This window comes from Platalea leucorodia, assembly GCF_965183815.1.
Source record: "Platalea leucorodia genome assembly, chromosome: 4".
NCBI classification, from domain to species: Eukaryota; Metazoa; Chordata; class Aves; order Pelecaniformes; family Threskiornithidae; genus Platalea; species Platalea leucorodia.
Window position 1 is genome coordinate 88,662,539 of NC_138826.1, and position 26,819 is coordinate 88,689,357.

Below are 26,819 nucleotides of genomic sequence, written 5' to 3' on the forward strand. Positions count from 1 at the left end.
GGTGCAGCGTAATCTGTAGATTACAGAAGTTATGTTCCTCCCAAATCCTTCCTTACATACCAACTTTCACCCATCTCCTGTTCATTCCTTAAAACGCATCGCAAAGTAAATGCGTCCCTTTGCAGCCTCCATTTTGTAGTCTAGGCACTTGCCTATGTTAAATTCTACTTTCATTTTCAAGACTGACTAGCGGATGGAGACACTCAATAGACTTGTCACATTTCCTAGACTTCGTTGACAACTACAATATTGCATATGAAGACTTGCTAGTGCACTGCACAGCAGCATTAGGGCTTCTCCCTGTTTGAAAACTCTTACCAGACTGTGGGACAGCATTTGCCTTTCTCGCATTGGTGACTCGGCTACCTTGTGACTGATAAATCACTCACCAAGTCCCTTGCTGTATGTCAGATGAAAAGCCCAGTATATTTTGAGAGAAAAGCCACTCCATCTTTCTGTAGTTTTGCATGGCCTTACTCTAATATGGAATTTAAATAAATTATTATTGGACCAGATTACTATTATAGTTCAGAGAACACATGCTACACTCCAAGGGTCTCGAGCTCGTGCTCACTGGAATCAATGAAAGAAATGACTGCTTTCAGTAGATTTTGGAACAAGTCACAGAAAAACCTGACCAGTATGCAAAGGGTCAGCATAAACCCTGCACTTTGAGTTCACATAAGCTGACTAAAGCGATACTATTTTTTACCCCAATGTCAGAGTACATCTCACACACGAAAGAGAAAGGAGAGAAGAAAGCACGTATTCTCTACAGCAACAGAAATCAAACCTGAGTAGCCAGCGGGCCTGAATTTTCCTCTGGGCAATATAAACTCAAAACAGCAGCACAAGCTCTTTTAAAATTCTCAATCTCATGTTTCCCCTATTACAGAACATGAGCTCACAGGAAACTTGGAATTCATTTTCTGCTGCAATACTCAAATTTTGTTTAAATACTAGTATGTTAAAGAACATCCTTTAATCCAATGCACGGACCACAGTTACTCTTTAGAGAATGAGGAAGGAAACGTGTCATCATTTACATCCCTACAGCTTTTGATAGTTTTAACACTGTACATCAGTATTTAGGAAAGTTGGTTTTACATACCGTTCCTGCAGTATCTAAGATTTCAAGCATACACTGTTGTGCATCTACTTCAACTTGCTGTCAAGAGAGAAAGATGTGGTTAGAGTTTTTCCTCTTGCAACTCTCTCCTCTGAAGACACCAGGAATTGTGTGATTTTATAAGCAAATTCATAATGCATAAAGCAACATAATGGCTTAAGAAGTTTATATGGATCTACACTTTGAAAACAGCAGGAAGAAGCCTTTCAAAGAACCCTAGTGACATTTTCAAAAGCAGCGTCAGCAGCCAAGTACCACTTTGCAAAGTGATTAGGGATTTTTGATTATTAAAAAGGAGGCTGCTAAATTTGTAATAATGGTTATCAGCAACTAGCACAACTAATTTCTACTTGTTTCAGGGATCATTTACAGATTGAAAGAAAAGTATGGTGAAAGCTAGAAAGTTTGATTGGCATACTAATGCTCATTTAATAGTAATTTCTATCAACAAGAGAATAAGTAATACATAGCAAACAATAAAGCAAGCAAACCGCTAAGAGTGGTGTCCCCAAAACAAGCCTTTAGTGACACTAATTAGGGAACTGATGCAGCTTAGAAAAATTTGCAAAAAAATTGAAGGTTTAAGAGGCCAGATCAGTTTCTGTATGTATTTCAGAGTTCCTCTATCTAGTTTCTACCCTCCCCGCCCCCCCCCCCCCCCCAAAAAAAAAGGCCTTGAGGGCATCAAAGGACATGGAAGTACCCTCAAGCTGTTTCAAGCGGGCTACCCACTTTTTTTTTTTCTTTCAAGCTATTGGTACACTTCCCTTGTTTCCATTTGCATGTAAAATTCCTATTTGGCAGATCAACACTCTGTGTGTCCCCTGTTCCCGATATCTGCATTATCACTAGTTTAACTTTGAGCTTTTCTTTTGTAACTAGATTTGAGCTTGGGGGGTGGGGAAGAGGAGTATTTCCACTCCTCTCACACCTCCCCCATGTCCCCTAGGGTTGGAGATTCCTTCAATAGCCACTGTTTTAGCATATATTGCTGACAAAGTTATTCAGCTAATTAAGCAGCATCTATTCTCCTTATGAAGAAATATCTGGGGAGTAAACCAAGGTGTCAAGTTTCAAGACTTCATGCTCAAATTATTTCATTCCATGCAAACTTAAAATATTTCAAGCCACATCCTCTCAACTTCAAATATTATAGATTTAAGACTAATAGTACAGAATTGCAACTGCCAAACCAATACATTTTAAAGTCACCCAAGTCAAGCAGCAAGTTAGAATTGTAACTAGCAGTGAGGGGAAGAAAATGACTGCACAAAGTGTTGTCCAGACTTAAGCAACACTTCAACAATCTAACTGATTTGAGAAGAAGAATACACAGAGATATTCCTAGTCATTTCAGGATCAAACCTGAAAGGAACATTACAAGATCTTTGCTAAAAAAATTACTTAGCAAAAGGCAAAATTTCTTGAGATGGCTTTACTTTTTCAGGCTCCATGGAAACAGCCTTTGGAAAAATTCACCCAGCAAACATCATGAATCTAGCATGACCTGAAGAATGTAAATATATAACAAAGGAAACATTTCACTTTAGTACAGCTTGTGAATATTTTTGGAGTCATTTATTGGGCCTGACCCAGCAAAGGCCTGCACCAAACATCAGAATAGGATCCAAAATTCCTTCTCCTCTGATACAGAAAAAGTAAGTGGCTATATAGAATTTTTTGTTGCTGTTGTCTCTTTAATAGAAGTTCTAGCTTTGGCTGGAAGCCCACATGCTTAACAAAGATGAGGATTTTTCCAGCATATAGATTTCTGTGAGGTCAAAGAAAACAAGTGTGAAATTATCATTTTGCTCTCACTAATTCCTCTTCTGTTCAGAAAAGATTCTGGTAACTAAAGGCTGCAATGGCTGTTAATGAAGCCTCTTTATTCCAATATAAACGTAGCCCACTGCTGAAAGAGGAGGTACTGCAGTTTTTGCCCATTCCCATCTAGGGTTTGTGCATCTTGCCTCCCTTGTACAGACACTGGTATTTTTGTGGCCACATGGTGAGCTACATCAGAGCATCAATGCATCTGAAAAGTAATTCAGCTAAAAAAAGGAGAAAAATATTAAGAAACTGACACAGCTGGAAACTATTCTGCTTCACCAAATGGTTAACTCTTTTGGTAGCAGTCCAGATGTAAGCTATCTTAGCCTGGAATATTAATCACGGTCTCAGCTGAAACTGAAGAGTGAGCAATATGGAGATTCAAGATGATGCAAGCAGAGTCAGACCTTTCAGCCTGTCATGCTGAAGATGGGAAGAGAGAAATTAACAGGCCACTCTAAGTGTTTGTTCATTTATGATAGGTTTGTGTTAACTTGTTAATAAAACAACAACCCATCTAATGGAAGCATATCAACCTATCAGTCAAACTGTTAAGAATACAGTATGTTGTCTCCAGTGTTCTAAAGGTGAGCCTCAAGTTGTTTTTAGCAGATTTTCCTAGTAGCAAAGAAGCTTAGAACCTCTGACATACTGGTCCAAATCTACCTGCAGATACTAACACACACACACACAAAATAATAAATATTATAAAAACTAAAAAGTGGCAGTTTATTTTACTTAAAAAAAAATAATCAATGTTCTCAATTCTGACAATGAAATTACCATTTTTCACTGACTAGCTAGTAAGGTATTATGCTTAAACATTAAAAAGCTAGCCTTGAATTATTCCTTTCAGACAGACTTTAAGAGCACCTTCACATTTCAAACTTGTTAAGCTACCAGGTATTACGTGGCATTATCAGGCATACCCTTTTTCAAGCAATGACTCAAATATTTGACAATGTGCACTGCAGTTTTAAGTTTCTGTAACACTAGGGAGGTCTTGCATATACCTTTCTGTAGGAGTCTTCTATCGTAGGATCGTATTTTTCAACAAATATTCCTTGAACAAACTGTACAGTCTGCAAGACAAAAGGTCTTGTAAGATTCTTCTTATACAGTGGCATTTTGTAAACATTGTACACAAATTACTGTTCTAGGTGTATACTCAGTTATCCATTACATTTTTGACAGCAAATTAAGTGGTTGACATAACTATAAATTATAAGAAACAACAAGAAGTTAGATGTATATGCCTATTTGACTAAGTACTGTTAGATGAAGCAATGCTACACCTTCCTTTATCCACTCTCACTTAGAGCGTAAGAATTAAAGCATGCATTGATTTAAGGTTTGTCTAACTGTTGGAATCGTTATTAGTTTTTAGTTGAATAGAATACTGTATACAGCTGCATGGCTTTTACATTTGCATTTAGAACTACTGCATCTTCTGCTACTTATCTGCCAGCACAGGAATTAGTCAAAACACGACTGCCAGCATTTACTAGTCTTAACTAGACTCAGTAGGATATTCCTGTGTACCTAGCACGCAGGACGTTTTTAGCACAAGTCAAGTGGAACTTTAAGACTCAATGGCCAAGTCAGAGCAGACACGTTCAAATCCAGAAATGCTGCAGTAAGATAAAGAATTCAGAGGTGAAGGAAAAAGTTCTTTCACAATCTAAGATGATTTGTCATTTAAGGTTTCCTTTAGGAACCGCTTTGTAAGAGAATTTCTTACCTGGGAGAGTGGACCTCTAGACCTTACTTTACGATAAAGCGCACAATTAAACTGGAAGATGTAAAGTTCTTAGGTGGGTTGAGAACATCGTATTCTGTGAACTTTTTCAGTGCTAGTCTAGGTCAGACTACACTTTTCTGTAATTGTTTAACTAAAACGCACGAGCTCTTTGGTTTACTGTCTGCCACAGCTATACACCTACTTCCAGGGAAAGATGTAAAAAACACACTAAACTTCCTACAAACATGCAAATATATATTTGTATTTGCATAAAAGAAATATCAGTGCTTTAGAGACTGCTATCAAACATTAAGCAAACAGCACCCTGAAGACTTTTCTAGAGACAGGAGTTACCAAGGCCAGACACAGGCAAACCAGTTCATCGTGTGAGTTTCATGAAGCAGCTTGATTTCCCACAGACCTATGGCTGGGTTACCCAGGGAAGGCTTCATAATGCTGTGGCTATGCACTTCACTGTGTAAGACAGGCAAAAATCTGACCAAGCACCATCAAACCAACCCTGTACAAAAATACTAGCATGAGAGAGTGCACCAATGGATGCAGATACACCCAGTAAAGGATGTATTCTAGCCAGAAACCCTCAGCAGTCATTACTTACATTTATGTTTATTTGTGCACGCTTACATAAAAGAAATATGGGTTAGTAGAGAGTGTATTAGAGAAAAAAAAAAGACATGAGAATCTTAAGAAAACATACTCAAACTGCCTCACAAAGTACTTACCAGAGCAGACTTTCCAACACCTCCAGAACCAAGAACCACTAGCTTGTATTCACGCATGATGCAAGAGATAAATCACCCTCAATACCTAAAACACACAATAAATTGGTCACCATTTTGATCAACAGGACAACTATTTTAGCATTACTACAGCCACTGTAAGATCGCATATATAACAAGATATGAAGAGTTAAATATTGACATCAACTGATAAAAATGCAGGAGATATACCATTATAACCAGGCATAACCTAAGCAGGATGTCACTTAAACTATTACACAATATGGAAACCATGGACATTTATTCAAGACACAGTAACTGCTGAACGATGCTACTTTTTCATCTGGCACAAAAGAAGTACCTCCAAGGTTTTCTTGTTACCAGGATTTTAGCACTTAAAGAACCACCATTATTTGTGTGTTATCTAGCCTAATTTCATAGTCAAGATAGTACAGACTTTGAAAGTCTTTAAAATGGAGATTTTTATATCCCATGAAACAGTAATTTAGAGAAAAGGCAAGAACAGATTGAGACTCTCTGTAATAAAGACCTTGGTATCATGATCTTGCCAAAACATCACAGGTGTTTCAAAGAAAGTGCACAAGTACCTAGAAGAACTGTTCACACCCATGTGCATGTACCGCTTCCTCAGAGGCCTCCAGATGGATTAATCTCCTTTATTTACAGCAAGGAGGAATCAGGCATAGAAATTAATTTACTCCAATTGATAGGCCAATTCCTTGGATTACAGCATACCATCCAGTGAGGTGTGTTCATCTCATAACATTTTCCAGAAACCTACAAAATCTCTTCTAGTCATGCAACCAAGTGCATGGCACCTCTCAGCTATAGTCACAGCAAGCATTAAGGTATTTCACAGGTTTCTCAAGATCTTTCGTTCACTCACAAGTTAGTTGCACTACATATTTTCCAGCAACAGACCAAAACCAATATTTACAGATGCCTAAAGAGCTTGCAGTTTTACAACCACTGCATTCACAGTACTAAATAGGTTTATCAGGTAAACAGCTGCTAATGTTTGTTACCTATGGTACTGATACAGTAATTCTAAAAACAGGTTTCTTTCACAGCTACCACATCCTCTCTGCATCCATCCCGCAAACTTATTTCACATCACATAAGATTTTGTAATTTCATATATATACACATACACGTGTAAATGATTTTGCTCATATGGGCTGACATGCATGAAATGTCTCCAGTCTGCTCTGAAGAACTGAAAGCATCAGCATACTGACAAAAAAAAACAATATGGGAAACTTCTTTAGGCAACAGCATCTCTTTATTTGTATTGTCATTTACTTGACATAACATCCAAAGTTTGCATCTACTGACCCGAAGTTTGATCTATATGCAGAAAGTACAACCATGACACCACAATCCAGTTCACTAAGCAGGGTTTGATAAAAGGGCTTAGTTATTTTTTTTTTAATACAGTGGCCATTTTCAAGCTATCAGCTCTTAATGCAGCTACAATAAAATGCTGCAAACCATCAGATATAGTATTTCCTCTACCTCATGACTGTTCTCCCATAAAGAAATATTGAATAAACCCTACTATAGCAAAGCTAACAGTTACTATTGATAAGAAACAATTACCCAAGAGGAGATAGCATGCATTTTCTCATGCTGAAACACTTGAAAGCTAAACAAAGAATCACAGAGAGAGACTTGTGTAAGAATATTAAACCAACCTCTTCCCAGCAAACAAACATTTCTCAAAAAGAACAGCAGGATCCCAGAAGTCAGTTTTCAAAAAAAAAAAAAAAAAAAAAAAAAAAAAAAAATCCCTTCTTAAGTCTGAAAGTTGATTAATGTTTTTTTAGATACCTAACCGCAGTTATAATGACTAGTTTAATGAATAACTGGAGGCAACTAAAATATTCTTTTGAGACCATTCCTCTCCTACAACCTAGATCTGTTCCCCTGTTCCACGCTTGCTCGCTCACCTTTGTTGAAAACTGACCCAGCAAAAACAAAACAAGGCCACAGATTTTGAGATATGTCTTCGGGTCACACTGCTCAAGAAAACACATCTCTCATAGTCCTGCTAGCAACTGAGCTAACAGGACTGTTACCGCTGCCCTGGGAGGAAGGTCTCAGTTCCTCTCCTGTACTGGCTCTAGCACTTATCAGATTGAGTTACCTGTTTTCTGCCCTCTCTGCGTGCGCAGAAAGATGAAACCCTCCCCAACGGACGAATAATTTGGGGGTTAGGGAAGAGGGGAAGTACAGGGAATCCAACACAGGCACTTGTACAAGGTAAGCAGCGGAAGCAAGGTAATAAAGACCCCTCTCATCAGCAGTAATCTCACAGCATCTCTGGGAGTCACACCATCTGTTAGGTGCTCAGCACAAAATGCTAAGATGATTTACAGAGAAATCAGATCACCTCCACGTTAGTGTCCATCTTTGCCATCACTGATTAACTCCACATTGTCAGAAGACTTGAGAAATCAAGAGGCCAGGTCCTATTTAATTTTCTTCTTGCAAACACATAATGAGCAATCTTTTAACTTACCTAAACCTTTCCTTGTACCGTAAGCAAGCAAAAGGAACACAAGGAGAAAGCCATAAGGAAATAATTGACCTGATCTCCAGCAAAGCAAGTCTCTCCACAGGCTTCTGTTACCAATAAATTTTGAGACTCTTCAGTGATTTTCACACCAAATAGAACATCTTTTCACTCCTGACTTTAAAAACTACGTTTCCTTCCTTACGCGGATTTTTTGCAAACACGGACCACCAGAACCATTCATGCCACAAGTTTAATCTATTTGGTACCCCCGTAAAATGTTCAGTTAGATCCACAAACCTGTAGTGTTGTCCAGCCTTTCTACAAACAATAGGAAAAAGGATTGTCTGACTGTACTGAAACGCACCTTTCAAAGTCATTACAAGTTAACCCTGTAACGACATTACCTGTCATTTTCTTTAAAACAAACATTCAGTTATGCCTTTATTTTTGGAAAGGTGTCACTAGAATGACAGAAACGTAGTAGGTGTAGGGGAAATCCCAGTACAGCAATCTAGGTGAACTGCTGCAATTTCACTGTCTTGAAAAGAACAGTTTAAGCTCAATTTTTCAGTGTTCAGTCTGAAGTTAACAACTAAATATGAAAATGTCAAGAACGAAGGCTGACAGTAATTTAGAAGTAACAGAACTCAAGCAGCAACTACCAAATATCTGTTTTACTTAGTGGTTTGAGTAATTTGTGACTTTCTTATTGACTGACCTACAACTCCTTAAAGAAAATTCCAAATCCTGAAATAAGAAGCTAACAACTTGGTTTTAGTGAGAGACTGGCAATTCCATTTTGCTCTCCAACAGGGATTCAGGAATTTAATGCAAGCCAAGGCTTCTTTCGGCATCCCAATTTGGAAGTTCAACCCTAAATATCCAATTGCTGTACGACACTCTGGAGCTGATTTCACTGCTTTAGGTGGTGGTACCCAATTAAAGCACGTATATACACTATTACAGCTTGGCTGACCAATTTTCTTAATCTCTGAAGCACCTAAGCAAAAGCCTTTTTTAAGATCTTTGAAGACGTGGCAAAGCCAGACTGCAGCACGCTCAAATGTTTCTCCGACCCTCCTTCCAAACTCCGGCAGTGAGCAATATAAGTAGTAACCTCCTTCTTCCCCTTGACAACTGTTTTGTCATTTGTACAGTTACTCCTTAACTCACCAAGAGCACATAGTAATCCTTTATATATACACACACACACCCCCCCCCCATACAGCGTAGAGGTTGCTTGGCATCCATGCACTGGTCTGTCATCAGGTAGTCTGGTAATGACATCTTGGAATGAAACACAAACCAACGTATTCTCCAAAATGCTTTAAGAAAGCTAACTTGGACATCTCTACTGCAGCATGCAGCAGAAGTACCATCTATCATTTGCTTAATCTAATCGTTTGCTTAGATCTACCACCCCACTGGCTCTGAGCAGCAGTCCTGATGTCACTTCACCTTCCTCTTACTGTTTTCTAACAGAAAAGAAAAATTCAATTCCTAGCTAAGAGGACTTTCCTAAGAAAACTTTCCTGGTTACAGGTCTTTGCCTCCTTCTCAGCTAAGAAGCCACCAGCCCACAAAGGTAGGAGCTGCTTTAGGACACTGTGGTCTGCCACACTACTTGGTGTAATAAAAGCACGCACTTTTTCACTGACCAGTATGCCTGCTGGCTGGAAGTGTGCCCCAGACTGAGTTAGGGCTCTAATCCTGCCTGAGCTTGACTTTCCAGGGATTCCCAACTAGCCTGACCTGACTCTGCTCTAGCTCAAACCTATTTTTCCGTATCACGTTGTACAGACTGCTTGCATTCTAAACCTTGATCTTGCTCTTACTTTACTTTTCAGACTGACACAGTGCTTGACTCGAACTAATATTGTATTCAGCTCCATCCAGTGCCAACACGATTTCCTTTTGAGTCATTTATGACAAACGACTGGGGGCAGAGGAGGAAGAAGACAAAGTATAAAAGAGGAGGTTTAAGCCATAAAGCGCCCTATCTTTCAGTTACTTGATAGTATTTGAAACAACAGAAGCCATTAAGCTTCAAGCAAGACATTAAAGTAAAAAGTTCAACTGCTGAAAGAGATGCAAACTATAAAACCTGAGATGGAAGCTCACACTTCTGGTGGACTTCCTTTTCTGCCTGGGGAAAAAAAAAAAACACAAAAAAACAAAAAACCCCACACTTCTCTAGCCATTCTGAAACAGACACTGGACTTGGTGCATGCAATATCTCTTTATAAAGTCTGTCCCTTGCATTTTACATACTGTCATCCTCTCCCACCCCCCCCAAAATAAGTTACTGGAAGAACTTTGGAAGAATATGTGATTATGAAACCATTTGTACAGTCAAGACAGAGCTCAATGTAGCACCTTAAGAATAATTTTCAGCAGTATGCACTAACCAGTCATTTCAGTGATACCCTTCCATTCTGAAGCTATCAGAAAACAATTGTATTAACTGGAAAAGAGGAAAGAGTATTATTAGATCACACAATGTCATTCAAATAAGAAGACAGTTAGGTTTACGTGTTTTCTTGTCTACAACTGAGCACTCTAAAGCTACAGCTATATCACAGCACGGCCAGCATGTCTAGAATAGGATAGGGTTAAGTCCAACAACAATATTTGTCTGTACTCCCCAGATCACCCTATCTCAGGGCCATAAAATGGATATACTCAAAGGGGCACAACAGAAACGAAGAGGCTATGGTAACCGAGTAACAGATAAGCAAAAAACCCCCAGATTTATTGGACAGTTGATGAGAAGTATCCACTGAATCACCCAACAATTAGATATAAGTAAGTTCAAACTTATTCCTACCAAATAAACCACGTAACCTGTTTGAATCCCTCTTCATTTAGCAGAGTCTATTTTAAGAGAGAAATTGTGCTTTGAAGGCTGGCTACCTTTAAGGTGACAGACCTGCAAGGAGTGAGAGCAATGCCAACTACCTTTGCTTTTTCATTTTTCTGCTCCTCCATGTTTAGGCAGGAAAATACTGTCAACTGTGGTCTCTATGCAGGCACTAAAGAACAAGAAGATAGGAAGCCTGCAAAAAGTAAGGGTTTTTTCTTCTTAATTGGAGCGGGTACTGGCTTTGAACAGCTGAGTCAAATATTTATATGCACAGATATTTGACATAACTGTGAACTCTGGAGATGTCTAATGCAAGATTTAGCTAGAAAAACGAGGGAAGCTACTCTTCTCAAGAAATATTGTTTTCACATAAACCAGATTCCAATGCCATCTGAAATATACAATCTCTCGAAAGTACAGAGCTCACTTTCAGATTGCCTCTGTTAACTGCAAGTGGCACTTCAGTAACTGCCTTGCATACTTCCTGAAATGTAGCAGTCCATAAAACCATGTCTGTGCAGCCTCTCTTGTTAGTTTGTTCATATTACTTTTCTAATTAATGCATGTATTAATGCATTAGTGTCGTGTATTAAAGTAACTCCTTAATTCTACTTCTGAACGGCACACTTCTTAAAATTAAAAGTACTTGATAAACTAGAGGAGCAAGAGCTTTATATGCACATGGACACTTTTCCCAATAAAGATTCTCTTTGAAGGATGAGCAGATCTTTGAATAAACACCATTTGAACAGAAGGAAGAAAGGTTAGCCAAGACAACATACTAGAAATGTATTTTAAAAGCTTCACATCTGTCAAGGACCATGAACGTAGAACTTGCTTTCAGCTTCTGCCCTTATCAGATAAACCAGGAAAAAGTGCCTCCCGGGCACTTTCTTGAACAGTTTCTTGAAGTATGTCTCCAGAAAAAGGCAAACCAAAGTGATGATGCTAAGAAAGTTGAGGAATAAGAAACCCTACTTTAGCAGGGAATGAAGAAACTGCACGCTTACTGCTTTTAAAACTTTCCTAAAATGCAGCCATGCAATGAAGGATTCATCAAGGTTCAAATAGCATTGGTAATTGGGCTTGATGTGATCTTTATGAAACTTTTTTGGTTTTTTTGTAGAATTTAGTTTGCCAGTTTTCTTTCAACTCCTTCAGCTTTAAATTTTGGTTTCTGAATCAACTTTGTTATCTGTCTGAGGAATAGGAAAGCTAATAATCCAATCTTTCCAAGTGATATTAAACCAAATGAAGCTCTAACTGGAGCTCAGCCCCAGGCCAAAGACATGAATTTATACAGTCACTACGTGAAGATGTCCCTGAGACTTGCTTATGTGAACGAACTAGTTGTTCAGGTCTGGAATTAAACAAATAGTCCCTCACAGAAGCATAATCATTTTCAGAACGGATCATGATTATTCAGCACTTCACAGACACCATGATTCTTGTTTTAGACCCTGACATTCTGGTTATATTGTGAAGTTGCAGTGTATTCACTACAATTTTCATAATGCTTCTGCCCCAGCACATTTACCTCTCTGGAAGAGAGGTTCTTTGTTAGAACCATCTTGGGAATAGCACTCCTAAATTAATCTCAACTGTTTGCATGAGAAAAAAAAGTTTCAAACATTAGAATGACAGATGAAGCAAATTAACCAACTGGTTTACCTGCTTACAATTAGCAGTGGAGGGAAAAAAAGCCAAGGAAAAAAAAAAATCCCTGCTTCTCAGAGAGGGGATACTAGCCCTGAGATGGAACAAGATGACAATGGTCAGACATTTGGAAAAACAGCTCTAGTTCAGTCACAGGACCAACCAAGGTCAGAGGATTAAGTCTTCCCAGACAAGATGTTTCGCACTTCTGGTACTGGAGCAGTCTCAGATGGCCAAACCTAAATCTTTCTAGTTATTTGTACCATCCAGATTCCACTAAGTTTTGAGTCTCTTGGTTTAGAACCCCTTCTTCAGGGAAGCAACCAATTAGAGAGGATGTGTGCTGTTCTTAATATTCCCCAAATACTTACATGTAAGGGGAAGTCCCAAATTCTTATCCCTCAACTCCAAGGAGCCGGGGTTTGGGTTTTGTGGTGTTTTGTTTTGGTTTTTTGTTGTTGTTGTTGTTTTGTTTTGGATTTTTTTTGTCCCCCCCGAATAATTTCAGTGCCTAAGCAGCACCTTCACAACATAACCCAAAGTGGAAGCCTGTTAATTTTCACCAACTTTTCGACGCTTTAGGAATTAAAGCAACTCAGATAATCCTTACTCAACAGTGTAAGCGATATCTCTTATTAAAGAGAAATTAAAATACTCCGGAGCTGACTTTCACACATATTTATAGAAAACATTATTCAGAAATCAATTCTGAAGACAAGATGCACTGAAAAGCTGATCGGGTCTAATTAAGACTTTTATACTTAAGACTCCTGGAAGCAGAGCTATTTCATTACTAATGCAGACTCTTTAGAAGCAAGTCAACTGTTCAGTAAACAAAGCTAGAAGCAATTTTTATTTCTAGTTTTACCTGGTTTTGATAGCCTCTTGTCTTGACAAACAAGTATTTTGTCAGTTGGACAGTTAGTTCTTCTGGGCACTAATACAGTAATTTTTCTTGGACAAAAATATTTCTTCAATTATGTTCAAATATTTTAACTGATGCCAGAGAATCTTCAGAGGATTTTCAAAAAGCTGCCTGGGTGACTAAGCTCATCCAGTGACATGAAGTCATACTAGCCACCTGAGAAAAAGGCAGAGACCTGAGAACAAGTTACTGCAGCACAAACAGGGCACCGAGGTTTAAGCTGCTCCTTGAACTGCCCATGGGGACACTTACCCACAGAGATAGCTTAACGAAGTTTTCCTCCTTTCATTGAAAGGAGCCACCTTGATTAATACTGCACACAGGGACAATTTCTGCAAAGCAGCTAATGTGAGCTTACCTTGTGAGACTAGTTCCACTGTCTATAATTAGTACAGCTGAATAAAATGTTTTTTTGTTTTTTTTTTTTTTTTTTTTTCCTTAAGTCAAAGTTAACTCCCAGCTAGATCTTGAATCTGAACACAAACTTAATGCATGTTCTACGGATGAAAACTGGTCTGCTTGAAGCCACTGATATCTCAAGATGAAAGCTTCCTAATGTGAGACTAACAAGCACGTGCAACTTTCAATAGTTTCATACAAAGTATAAAAAGTCATTTTAAAGCAAGTGATGTAATGAACGTTCTTAAGCTACTAAAAAATATGCTATGCTTCAACACCTACTGAGTTCAAGTTTCAACTTTGTGCAAAGATTCAAATCTGTCAATTCGAATTTGGAGTCCCTGATAAAACTTAAGCTATAGTCTATTTAAGCCTCAACTGGAGTTGGTAACATTTATCAGATTTATTCTTATTTTTGGTGACTGTTTGCCATGGTTTTGCATTTTCTCCCTATTTCTGTAAAATAGTCACCATCCCCCATGAAAGTTGTTTGTGCATGTTCTACGAGTCAGACTTCCAGCTAAAACGATGATCTCAGAATTCCTGAAGAAACTGCACTGCAAATGTTTTTTTTATCCTTGCAAAGAAAACCCAGGCAGACAATACATAAAAAGAACACTCAGATTTTTAAAAATACTACAAGTATATTACATCCAGAGAATGCATAATTACCACATTATGATATCTTGCTAGGCATAAGCTAAGTATTCAACCACACAGCAAGTTTTGAGAACTGAGACAGCAACTTACTGCTGTGAATTTGGCTCTACTGTCATTGCAGAGATGAATCAGTATTTAGCTCTAAAACTTTTATCAATTAACGGATTGCCACATCATGGTACACCCAACATGCTTTACCTGATATGCATCCTTCTGATTAAAAGTAGATATAAGCATTTGTTTCTCCGCATAATTCTTACAGTAAATCTTATCTTTCAAGCTACAAAAACCAGTTAAAAACAGCAGGACCACAAGTAAGGCATGGAAATATTCAGAGTCAAGACACTTCTCTTGTAAAAATGCACTTATGTGCAGTTTGAAAGTTACTTCTAAACTTGCCAGTTGGCTTAAGATACTCTCCTTCAGAAAAAGGCAGCTTAACTTCTGTTGCAGAAACAAGATCTAGCCTCAAATTCCATGTGTTATCTGCTTAACATCTGGCAATCCTAGCTCTACTCTGATTGTGACACTGGCTGCTGAACCAGCAAAGCCTTGTATCGGGTTTCCTTCTACCGACATAAGGCAATGCTCAGTTCAACTGCAATTCCAATACCACCTGAATTTTTGTCCCTCCTGTCTATTTTTCTCTATACCCCACACATCATATACATCCCTGTCAATTGCACACCAAGGTATCATTACTTGCACTGTCTTCATTATTAAAGTTTGGTTTCAATTCAGGTTTGTTTAGATTACTAACACATCATCAAGGCCCAGATACACAGATTTCCTTCATCATATGATCTTTTGTTACTGGCCATTTAAGACTGTCTGGTGTAGGCCCTTCACATACAAAGTATCCTTCCATAGTATGATTTACAGTAATTCTATTACAAATCAGGTTGGTAGCCTGAAAGCAGTCTTCCAAATTCCCATACGTCACTTTAATTAAGATTAGAAGTTTTATCTGTTGAAAGGACACTGATTCTATGCAAATTGAGAATACTAGCTACTAGCATTCATTAACAGGAATAAAATTAGTTCTTCCATGATAAATGAACCATACCAGCCAAATCCCAAGCAATTGTAACTCATGTCTGTTTTGACCTCTCAATCAATACTTCCCTAATAGAAACATGGTATTTGAATGTGAGCAGCAAACATCACTCGAAGTCACCCAAATTATATGTAATTTCACAAAGGGTTCTTTTGTTAAAGCTTGAGACATCTGTCCTGAGGTTAAGTTGAAAAAAGCATGCACCAACACCCAGCAAAAACTACCATCTTCTGCCACATGGTTTTGCTACCTCTTCAATAACGGAGGTGCAACCGTAACCGCTTCTTTTCACAGTTAACTTTATTAGCTGAATCCACTGATGAAGATGTGTTTGTAAGAGGTCTGAAATGCTTAATTGAAGTGGCCGAAACTTGGGCAGAACATCCTGTTCTGTTTCTGGCAGCGAGGCAGTAGCATCTTGAACCTAGGGATGGTAGCTCCTCAGGGAACGTCCAACTCACAAACATACCTTGACTAGAACACGACAACTGTAGAAGTTGACCTCCACACCTCTGCCCGTATGCAGATGCACATACAACTTGGTTGTTTCTGAGGCAACTGCTAAGTTGTCACAAGCTTCAGATGAGGATATTAAAAAAGAAAAAAAAAAAATTCACTAAAACAAATGCTGGCTTATCTTAACATGCCAAGCTGTGAACTGCTGTAGTTCTGCATGTTTTGTGAGCAGCTGATGCATCTTAGACAGCCCCAAAAAAGTCTCATTTAATGGGTCAGGAATTTCCAAGAGAGGGAAGAATCTGACAGTTAAGAGCAGGAACCCAAAGGTAAGCAATTCACGCTTGCAAGCCTGAGCTCACGGACACGACGACACCTACACAAAAAGCTGAATAATTTTAACCAAGTGAATTTGAACCACACTCATCCCCCCACCACTTTCTATTACATGGACTAGATCTTTAGTAGAGAGTTACCAAATTAATGAGGGTTAAACTTGTTCAATCAAGTCTCCACAGAGTCTATCTGAATATTCTTAAGATCACACTAGTTCTTGTTTAGACCATACTTTTTGGTTCCTCCGCATCTTCAAAGCTTGCCATTTTCTGGAGAAACCTGTCGTACCTTAAGACTCACTTTGCTGTTACGTCAAATCGAACACGTACTTTGATAAGGTGGCAGAAGATCTCCAAAGCATACTGAAATTTAAAATGGGCTCCAGAGGTTTGGATGGGAAGACCTTTCTAAATACAAATCAGTATGTCTGGTCTTCTAAGAGTCATCTATTATTTAGACTATGACAACCGCCACAGCATTTGAAAAAGTGTTACTGAGACATCCTAAATCTTTTACTAAAGAAGAGTTTTACTTCCAGCAAGTTAAATGTATGCATCTCAAAACAAGCTATATTTTGGGCAAAGCCTGAGCGGAAGAATGACTTTTCAGTCCACCCTGACTGTTCCAGTGAAGCAAGTTTATCCTTCATGAAACCACAATCTTGTACTTCCACATTGCTTACGGTGCCCCCAGTTTACCTAGCACGTCCTCTGTTTAGGTTCATGGGATCTACGACTTCCAACATTCTGTAGATAAGGCTGCGAATAGTTCCTTATTTTCACTTCTACTATCGCAGCGGATTCAGCATTCAGCTTGGAAAAGCAGCTTCAGCTTTCCTCTGTGAAACTTAGGGCACCAAATTTAATTTTAAAAGTAGTCCACAATAAGATTAAGTAACGGAAGAATTACATTACCTGAAAATACAAATATTTTCAAGTTGATAGATTTGTCTTTGAAAAAAAGTATTTGCAAACTGCATCTTAAGATCTTGCCACTTGCTAGAAGCAGGATGTACGTCCAGTTAGCAAGACTGCACATTGTTCAAAATATTGGTTACTGTAGTTAAATTAAGTCCAAACCAACATGCACTTAATGTTGCTTCTTCATCAGTTTTCTGGCTAGACAGGACCCAGATTTCTAGCAGAAAAAGAAGAGGTAGCATCAGGACTACTTTGTTCATCAAGAATAAAACTGCACAACCTTCATCTTTTCATTTTAGGCTTCACATGAAATCGTTCTTCTTTTCTCACTCTAATTCCTACTCAGATAGATACAGCACTTTTCTTCTGAGATCACTCTTAAGAGTTTGATGAAAAGCAACACATAGATCAAAAGGATGCCAAACACCAGCACATACAGTGGCCTAAAGCACTTATTGTAAAACCTTGTTTTCAGCTGCTCAGTTTTTGCAGAACTTCAGCTATCACACTTAAGTTTTCTATGCGAGATCTCTGGCTGAACCTCAATTTAGCTTAGGGCATTTCCTGAAATAAAACGTTTAGGGAGATCAGAAAAAAAACCAGAGGATCATTAAAAAAAGCAATGGACTTGCTCAAATATAAAGAAAGGTAAAAAGGTAACAATAAACTGTAAGAACATACAATGAGCAAAAATAGGTATCATTCAGAAATGCTTGGTTCTCTCTAGTATTCAGATATAAAAAGCAAGTAGAAAATTGTGCACCAAAAGTAAGAACATTTGAAGACCAAGCATCCAGTTAAAAAAAATGAGAGTTATGAATGCCTGCTTATTATAGTATCACAGACTTCTCTCTCTTGGCCTCCAAACTTACTCAATGCCCAGGATGATCTATATGAAGTAACAGGGTGTCTCTTCTTTGGTGAGATACCACCTAATCTACTACTTAAGTCAAAAAAGATGTATCAGAAAAATGGAAGAGTGATTCTCCAACATGACAGTCAGCTATTCTTGCCTCTTCCAGTGCTCCTTCTTGATACCACAGGACTACTACACAGTTTGTTATGTTCCACCAAGTGCTAAGATGACAATTTGACACCAATTTCTAGAAGCATGGCATATTCTCAAATACCTTACATCAGCAGAAGTTGGATTTTGAACACAACATTTCACAGCACGCTAAGAACACAAGTCCAAGGCATCTCAAATTGTATACTTATATTCATTCAATACTGTTGATATAAAACTAGCTCAGAAATTCATCTATGGACTGGTATAATATGTGCAAGAACTCTGAAGGTGAAGCGACACTTGCCAAGAACTCGTTTCTGATGCCGCTCATCATAAAAGCCATGAAAACACATAGCATTCTCTGTACACTTGCACAAATATAAACAATAGGCAGTAAATAACAAAAGGACCATTCCCTGAAATAGTCCTAAATACTTTACTGCAGAGAATAAGATTCTTAGATAACTTCCACTTAATAGATTACTTCCATTCTACATTCCAGTTTACCCTTCTCCACATTCAGAAAAAAAAACAAAACACACTGCAACTTTCCACTAGTCTTCTAATGAATCACTTTTGGGGGAAATACCAGACCAGATGTTACAGAAGTTTGATTAACTGCAAGCAAGGATTGTACAACTGCGCAACTTAACTATCAGTACTGTCTGGGTTCTGACGCAGTCCCAAGCACTGTCCAGCACACTAACTTCATCTTAAATAAAAAATACTGACCACACATGAAACCTTTAGAAAAAAACACAAGTAGCTGGTCTGGCCCTGCAACTACCAGAAACACTTTGATTTCAGTAGTGCTGAAGTGCCACACCTGGCAACGTACAGGTCCTCCTTCTGTCTCCTCCACCTCCCCTCTTGAACTCCACACAGGTAACTCGCATATATCTGCAGTTCATCTTTAACACAGATGCAGTGGTACTCTTCTTGCTTCTCCCTGATATATGAAGAATGCTTTTAAGAAATTTCCCTTCATTGCAGACACGGAAAAAAAAAATGAAGGCACAACTGCTTAGGTTGCAGGAATGGAGACTACAAGTGGAAAAAATAAGACAAGACTTCAAAAGCTAAGGCAACTATTACAGAGAAACAAAAAGAAACAGTTGCAGTGTTCTGTGTTCACAAGTTATTTTAGATTAACCGAAGAGGGGGCTAGCCAACATAAATGCATTTGCTATCTATATCCCAAATAACATAAGAAAAAACTTTCACCATCTACTTTCAAATAAAGCTAGGAAGTAAGCCATACTAAAGGAAATATTGTTAAACTACAGCTTTTCCTTTAATCCAGATTACTGGCTGAAATCAAAACTTAATAATAACTGTTAGAATTAAAGCAAGTAAGAGTATCATTCACCTCAATGTCAACAAATTTTGATGTGAAGAGCACATTCTCAGAATTTCTACGAAAAAAGACAAGAATTATAACTACAGATCCTTGCTTTAAGTTTGTCTTCAGTTATGAAAATCAACTGTTCTCCTATTCCAGTTCGTCAATACTGTCTAGAAATTTAAAGTTTCTCATAGCTCTACAATTAAGAGTTACACTGAAAATTATTGCATGAGTGAGTAACAGTGGCACACAGTATCCTTTCTGAAGAAGACCTGGTCAAGTCATTCAGATTTAGGACACCTTCCTGTGTTGCAACAGCTGCAGGAACGATATGAAGTGATCTAAGAAACCAGGAGTTCCCTGAAGAGAATGTCAGGCTGGAGAGAAACATGAGATGCTGCTTCTCTGCCACAGGATGCAAACACCAGTCCATTAGAAGGGCTTGGCTGTCCCACTCCTGCACTATGGTCTGGCCTTCCTCCCTTGGCCAAGAACGAACTAACCATGTGTACTGTAATTGGCAGTCTCTTTTCATAGTTGCATAGCAGGGATTTACTTCAAATAACATCAAGTCCTTAGATTAATAACTAGAAAGCCGAGTGGGACAGTGTACAAGATATTGTCGAATGCCTCCTCTTCTTCCTGGTTCAACTCCAAAAAGCTCCTTTAACTCTGCTACACACATTCCTGTAGGGTCTTATAGTGACTTTCACTCTACTGCTTCAGTAGTAAAAATTACTATTAAAACACTGCTCTTGAAAAAAGAGCATCCTGAATAGCTAGAGGGCCCCCAAATCATTTCATATTTCGAAAGTTGCCTAACAGGCAGATTTCCAACCTGGCGTTTACAGCCTTCCTCCCTTTCCTTGCTGCTAGAGGAGAAGAACACGTAATATGTCAGGAGCTCACAAGAGCATACATAAACAGGCACACACAACAATAAAAAAAAACCCTTTTCACTTTTAGTTGTCCAGTGTTTCTTTAGGCATTCTAAAGCTCAAGAGATGAGAGCTTCAAGCCAGAACCTACTGCCGCTTTTGAAGGTAGCCTCATTCAACTGTTCCATGAAGCAGCAGTTTGTGCCAGCAGACAAGGTCTTTGACTTTCTCCAAATAGTGCTTGCCTACTACAAGCAAACTGCCATAGCTTCATGAGAATAGTGCTTCTACTTCACCTGCCCCACTCAGTTTTCTCATGGCTGACAGGCTCTAAGGAGAAAGTGCTATATTAGATGCTTTAAGTAAGATACTAAAGCTCTACTGCAGCAAACTGCTGAACAACTTTAAAACTCATTCAACTTGAAAACAGGTCCCCTATTAACAGCATTCAAGTAATAAAAAACCCTTCCTTCTTCCCTGCTTTATGCAAGAAGAATAGAAAGAGACCATCTTAACCACGTCTGAGCAGGAAAACAAAGTTTGCCATCAAATATGAAGGTGTAGTTACTGTAGATACTCCTTCAATCTCTCCGAACGAGGAGGCTGTCTAAAATATCCCTCTACCTGACCTAGATGCAACAGAACACAGCAGAAGCCTGCCCCAACTCTGCAGGGATTCAACACGCTGACATTACACAGTGCACTTCAGTCTGCTTTTGTATTTGTTCCGAGGCAGAAGAGTGGCAGTGCTTGCAACCACCAGCTAAACATGAACTTCTGTTGCACAGGATACGCTTAGTGATCTGTTTACTAAAAGAGCAATTTTGATTAAACCTCACAACAACTTGAGCTTACCCTGAAGAACACTCTCAAACGTCAGTTAGGTACCTGAAAGTCATCTAAGTGTCACTTAGACAGGCCAATTCATAAAGGACCCGCCTACCCTCTTACCATACACCCAAGGACAACAGAGTGCCTGTTTTTATCTATAAGATATGCTTACCCTTAAGAGCACCTCTCCGTATCTAACTCCGAGCAGCTAGCAGGCTCTGCGGATGACAGGATTTGCACTATAGCAGTAAGCATCAGGTACTCAAGTACTTCTGTGACTCTTGTACTTCCCACATCCCAGATGATAGGTGGACAACTGTTTGTTTTAGTTCCCAGTCACATTTACTAACTGTTAGATCACAAGCTACCCTGTAGTCTTCAGCACACTTCCTTCCTCAGCCATACAAGTAATTTCTCTCTTTGCAGGCCCTCACCTAGATTCCCATCTGTTTGCCTCTGCTCCAGAAAGGCTCTCAATTAAAGAGTCAGTTTTACTCTGCAAAACTGGCACAGCGCAAAGAGAACTGCCATGGCTCACTTCAGATTTATTTTTGATGAACTGTCCTACAGCAGAGCTTCAGAACAAAATAACACAATTTTAACTCCACTCAGAAAACTTATCTGGTGCACGTATGTAGTAACAGAAGCAAGAGACACAGTTACACACAGTAAAAAGACTATTGTTCCCCCCCCCGCCCCCCCCAAGTTCTGTTTTTACACTTATAGTCTTTCAACTCTGTTTTGCAGATTATTTCACCCCCAGGCAGGCAGGTGCTCCAAGTATGATCAGCTTTGCTGCAAAAAAGATACACGACATTTATATTGTACAGTGCAACTCAAAACTCTGTTTTAGCTACAGATAATCATAAAGCTTTACACTACACTTGCAAGTTGAACTTGAAGTAGTTCATACCGCTACAAGGAGCATCCCCGAAAATATGCAGGTACCAAGGAATAAAACATTGCATCTAATTACTTAGAAAGTTTATTGCAAAGCCTTTGATGTGAACAGCCAAGGTAATCTCCACTATTCACTCAGCTCATTTTTAGCTAGAATGAAGTCTACAGGATAGACTTTGAGCAGGAGTGAAAAAAAAGATGCGATGAATAAAGAAAGTGAAAACACTTGACTATAGCAAGTTGTTCTTTTTTTTTTTTTTTTTTTACAAAAGCTTGAGATTTTAAACACAGAGACAAGTCATCCAAAAGATAATTTGATTCATTCTGCAAGTTTTCCATAGAGGAGAAAAGAATCTCTTTCCAAAGGGAAATACATTTGTTTTTGAACGGTTACTATATAAGACAATGTGATTGCTTCTTTGCCTTTTAATTACAATTTATGAAAAAGAAGAGTGTTTCGTGTCTTCTTTTTCATAACAGTAATTTCAATGTATATTTTACCGTGAAAGAATACTGAAAAGTCTTTGTCATATACTGTCTACACATTTCACATTGGGGTAAGGTGTAGCTGTTATATGCTGGAAGTAACAAATTACACTAATCAAAACATCTAAATGCAAGAACACACACAGACGACCTGTGCAATTTTCAAGCTGGGCATCTCTGAAATACCCTCTCTCTTGGAACCGTACTACCTTACTATCATACCCCAAAGCAGTATAGAAAAAGCGATTTTTTTTTTTTTTATAACCCCTGAAAAGGATAACGCATCCCTTTAAGATGGAAAAGGGAGTAAAAGCACACTGATCTTTTTTGCAGGAAACCTTGGTTTATTATCCTCTTTTTTGTAATCCGAGGCCAACTCGAAAACACTCGGATTCGGTTTTATTCGAGCCTTTGCAAACTTCGCTTTCCTTCCACCGCTTCTTCGCCAACACACGCAGAAGGGGTACGAGGTACCTCGGGGTTATGAGATGGGTTTGGCGCAGGAAGCGTCAGTCAAATTCATCCATTTGCTTTGACACGGCTGTGTGTGTGTGTGTGTGGGGGGGGGTGTTTAGACGAAATGTACAACCCTGTCATCCCCTTTTTATTTTATGACAAGCAGGAGGGCGACTCGCTGGCCACGACGGTGCCTGCTTGTCCCGCTCCGTGGCTGGCACAAGCACCGGCGGGTTGCCCGGCCGGTCTCGGGGCGCTGCTACCGCAGCGCCCCGAGACCGGCCGGGCAACCCGCCGGCCGCACCCGGCCTGTCCGCCCCCCCCCTCCGGCCGGAAAAAGCGAGCAGCTTCTCTCCGACGACCGGACTAGGTGGGGCTCCGGCTCGGACTTCCCGCTGACAACGACGACGACGGCGGCGGCGGCAGCAGCAGCAGCAGCCGGGGACCGTCCCCTTCCCCGCCCGCGGCGGGGGCCGAGCCGGGCGTCACCCGCCCCTCCCCGCACCCGGCCGGGCCCCACGTCGCGGCCCCGAACCGCGGGGTTACAACTTTCCGCTTCCGCTCCAACTTCTGCTCCGGGGACCGGCGGCGAAGGGCAGGGCCGGGCCCTCGGCCCGCTTGGCAGCGGCTGCCCCTCGGCGCCCCGCTCCTCCCCCCCCCCCCCCCGCCGCGGTGTCCCCCCGCGCCTGAGGCCGGACGAGGCGGCGGCTCCCAGTTCCTCCTCCGCCATGTTTCAGGCTCGTGCCCCTTCCCTCACAGCGCGCCGCTCCCCACCGCCCCCCCCGCCACCGCCGCCGCCGCCGCCCCCACCGGCCCGTCCCCGCCCCGCCGCGCCGCGCCACCTGTACCAGACACGCCGCTCCCCGCCGCAGCGGCTCGGCCCGCGCTCCCCCGCCGCGACCTACCGGACAGCGCCTCCCGCTCCCCGCCGACCGCCGCCGCCGCCTCGCCGGCCGAGCCCCGCTGCGCTCCGCCCGCTCCGCTCCCTCTCGCTGCCTGTGCCGGGGCGCGGCTTGGGGCCGTCGCCGTGACGCCGCACGCCCAGCCTCGCTCTGGCGCGGCGGGGGCGGTGCGGAGGGGAGGGGGTGACCTCGCCGCTCCGCGCCTTCTGCGCAGGCGCGGGGCACGGCTCCGCGCAGCCGCCCCTCCCCCCATCGCCCCCCACCCCCCCGATCCCGCCGGGCCCCGTGGTGCTGCGGCCGCCCGGCACCGGCACCGGTACCGCCCCCCCCGGGCACGCACCCCCGGCGCGGAGCGGCTGGTGGCGGGGGCGGAGGGGAGGGCGGGTAGGAAGGGATGGCAGCCGCCGCTGCGGCGGCGCTGCCCTGACTGGAAACCGCGCTGGGGCGGGCCGGGCCCGGCCGGGCCGCTCTGCGGCCTCCCCCGGCCTGCCGCCACCGCCTGTGGTGGCAGCGAGGGGCGGGAGGGAGGCCTCCTCTGGGGGCAGGCGGGCGGGAGGCGCCGTCGCCGTTCGCACGCCCCTGCTTTGGACTTGGGGGAGATTTTTGGTTGGGGATGGAGCACGAGCAAAATGTGCTGTTTCAGCGGCCAGGGGCTGGGAAAGTGTGTTAAAGCTGGAGAGCAGAGCCCAGGGCTGCCCTGCAGTGCCAGGCCTCTGGTCTGTACCCCGTCTCCAGCCCTGTCAGACATTCCCAAAGACCCCTTGTGCTCCATAGCAGCTCGTCCATTGGGATAACGCAGTCCTTCTCTCCCCAAGTTCTCATTGGGATAACGCGGTCCCTCTCCCCTCAAGCTCCTGTAAGCCCCAAGTAGGAGCCGTAGCTTAGTTACAGCTCAAAGGTGGGTCCAAAACACATTATGGTGGCTTTAAGTTAATTTAGAACATCGAGACCTGGAAACATAAATGCGAGGGCAGTGTTTCTTACATTTCTATCCATTGGTGAAGGGTGTTTTAGAAATGCAACATACTACTGTTTTTATGTGGATTATTACGCCTCTGGATGTGAACAGCCTATCATTAGCCCTGCTGCTACAAAGCAGGATGCCCATTGCCTGCAAATAATTACGATATTTCTTAGCCTTTCTCTTATTTTAGTCCTAAATAATATGAATTACTTTTTTTTTTTTTTCTGAGTGTCACTAGTATTTTCCAGTTGCAAAGGGTTTAACTGCTAAAGGTCAAAAATAAACGAGCATTTATGTTTCTAGGAAACACTTAGTAAGCAAATAGTTAATGGTAGGTTCAGATAAAACTTTTGCTCGGAGGAAGTCCACAGCGGAGTGTGTAAAACTGACAGGAAGTTGCAGTGAGGCTTCTGGCAGGGAGAGTGGGTGTGGAGGAAGCACAGGCTTTCTTTTTGTAGCACAGAGATAGAAAAGGGATTAAAAAAAAAAAAAAAAAAGAGAGAAATTACATTTCCCCAAGTTGCAGGATGGAGAGTTCCTTGCTATAAATGTTTGGAGACCATACAGCTTCAAATGAATGTGTGGGAGACACTAGAGCTCAGAGCAAATGGAGTCAAAGAATGACCGGAGAAATGAACTGCCCTTAGTAAGCGAAGTTACATCCAGATTCAAGGCATCTAGAAAGTGACGCATTTAAAAAATACTTTTCTTTAGAGTGTTGCTCCCAAATCCCAAACGTCATAAAATCCCTTCCAAAGTCCAGACAAATCTCTTGGTGTTTTACAGCTTAAACCCTTGTGCAGTACTTTGATAATCAATCCCTGTAAAATGATGGATAATGCAAGAGAGCTCAGGTTGTGAGAAATCAAGTACATAGAAATTAGTCCTTTCTCAGCGGGCTGTCCTATGCGGGGCAAACATCATTAATGAGAGATGTCAAAATACATAAAATACAGTCTCTCAAGTAAAAATCATAAGAGCATCTCATGCAATTATTAGCTGTATACTGTGTTTACTCACCAGATGATAGAAAAATGTTCCTGTTTCCTCGGTCTTTTCTGTCAGTAGATATTATTGTCAGCTCCCAGAAACATTCATTGTACAGAGGAAAAGAGCAAACGGAAAGATATATCCTCTGCCCTCACAACTTTCTTCAGTGAACTAGATTATGACCAATAACAAGCAGTGTTCCAGGAACAGATGTGTGTCATTAACTGTAATAATATTTTACAGCATGCCTTTAATTGCCCTGTGTTTTATAGGCAGTGGGGCAAATACTGCTCTTTGCTATACAACAAGAAAACAGGAAGGGGCCTTTGGGAGTCTGAGTGAATCTCCCGTGAGCAGATCTTGGCATTTTGAGTTTCATACAGGGGAATCTGAAACTCAGTATTTTAAAAGAAGTGTATATACACGTATATACACATATGGTTTACTTAATATAGATATGCTTGGAGATTGATCACTGTAACTAGAAGAAATAGGCAATTAGGATCCATTCTGAGCAAGAGACCAAGTGTTCCCTTTTCCCAACTCTCTCAGCCACATACTTTGAAAGTAAATCGGGCCCTTACGTTTGGATTTTCCTGTGAATCATCTAGCTAATCCTCAGCACAATTCTTAAACCAGCTTTACTCATATCAGTGTGACTGGCGAATAGAAATTGGTGTGCTTGTTAAGCATGCTCACTCGCTACTCCACAGGGCTTGTTCTGCTCAGCTTGTTAAGCGTTTCAGATGTGCCTGAGCCACTCGCTGATGGTCACTCAAGCAACTGTGCCAGTGCGGAGGTGCCCCT

At 41.0% G+C, this 26,819-nt stretch overlaps 1 protein-coding gene across 3 annotated transcripts in view; it reads right to left on the reverse strand.

Annotated features, from left to right (window-relative positions):
• The window catches only part of RAP1B (RAP1B, member of RAS oncogene family), a 33,423-nt gene extending 7,293 nt beyond the window's left edge, over window positions 1–26,130 (reverse strand). The window contains exons 1-4 of one of the 3 annotated variants that reach the window (XM_082311333.1): window positions 26,043–26,130; window positions 5,444–5,528; window positions 3,973–4,041; window positions 1,112–1,168 (exon numbers count right to left, since the gene is read on the reverse strand). In XM_082311333.1, coding sequence (XP_082167459.1) covers window positions 1,112–1,168; window positions 3,973–4,041; window positions 5,444–5,500 — 183 coding nt within the window. In that variant the 5' untranslated portion in view covers window positions 5,501–5,528; window positions 26,043–26,130. Of the gene's footprint in view, window positions 1–1,111; window positions 1,169–3,972; window positions 4,042–5,443; window positions 5,529–24,004; window positions 24,027–24,061; window positions 24,200–26,042 lie in introns of those variants that run through there. The other 2 variants (XM_082311332.1, XM_082311334.1) reach the window with 2 other exon arrangements.
• Between the last annotated feature and the right edge of the window lie 689 nt (window positions 26,131–26,819).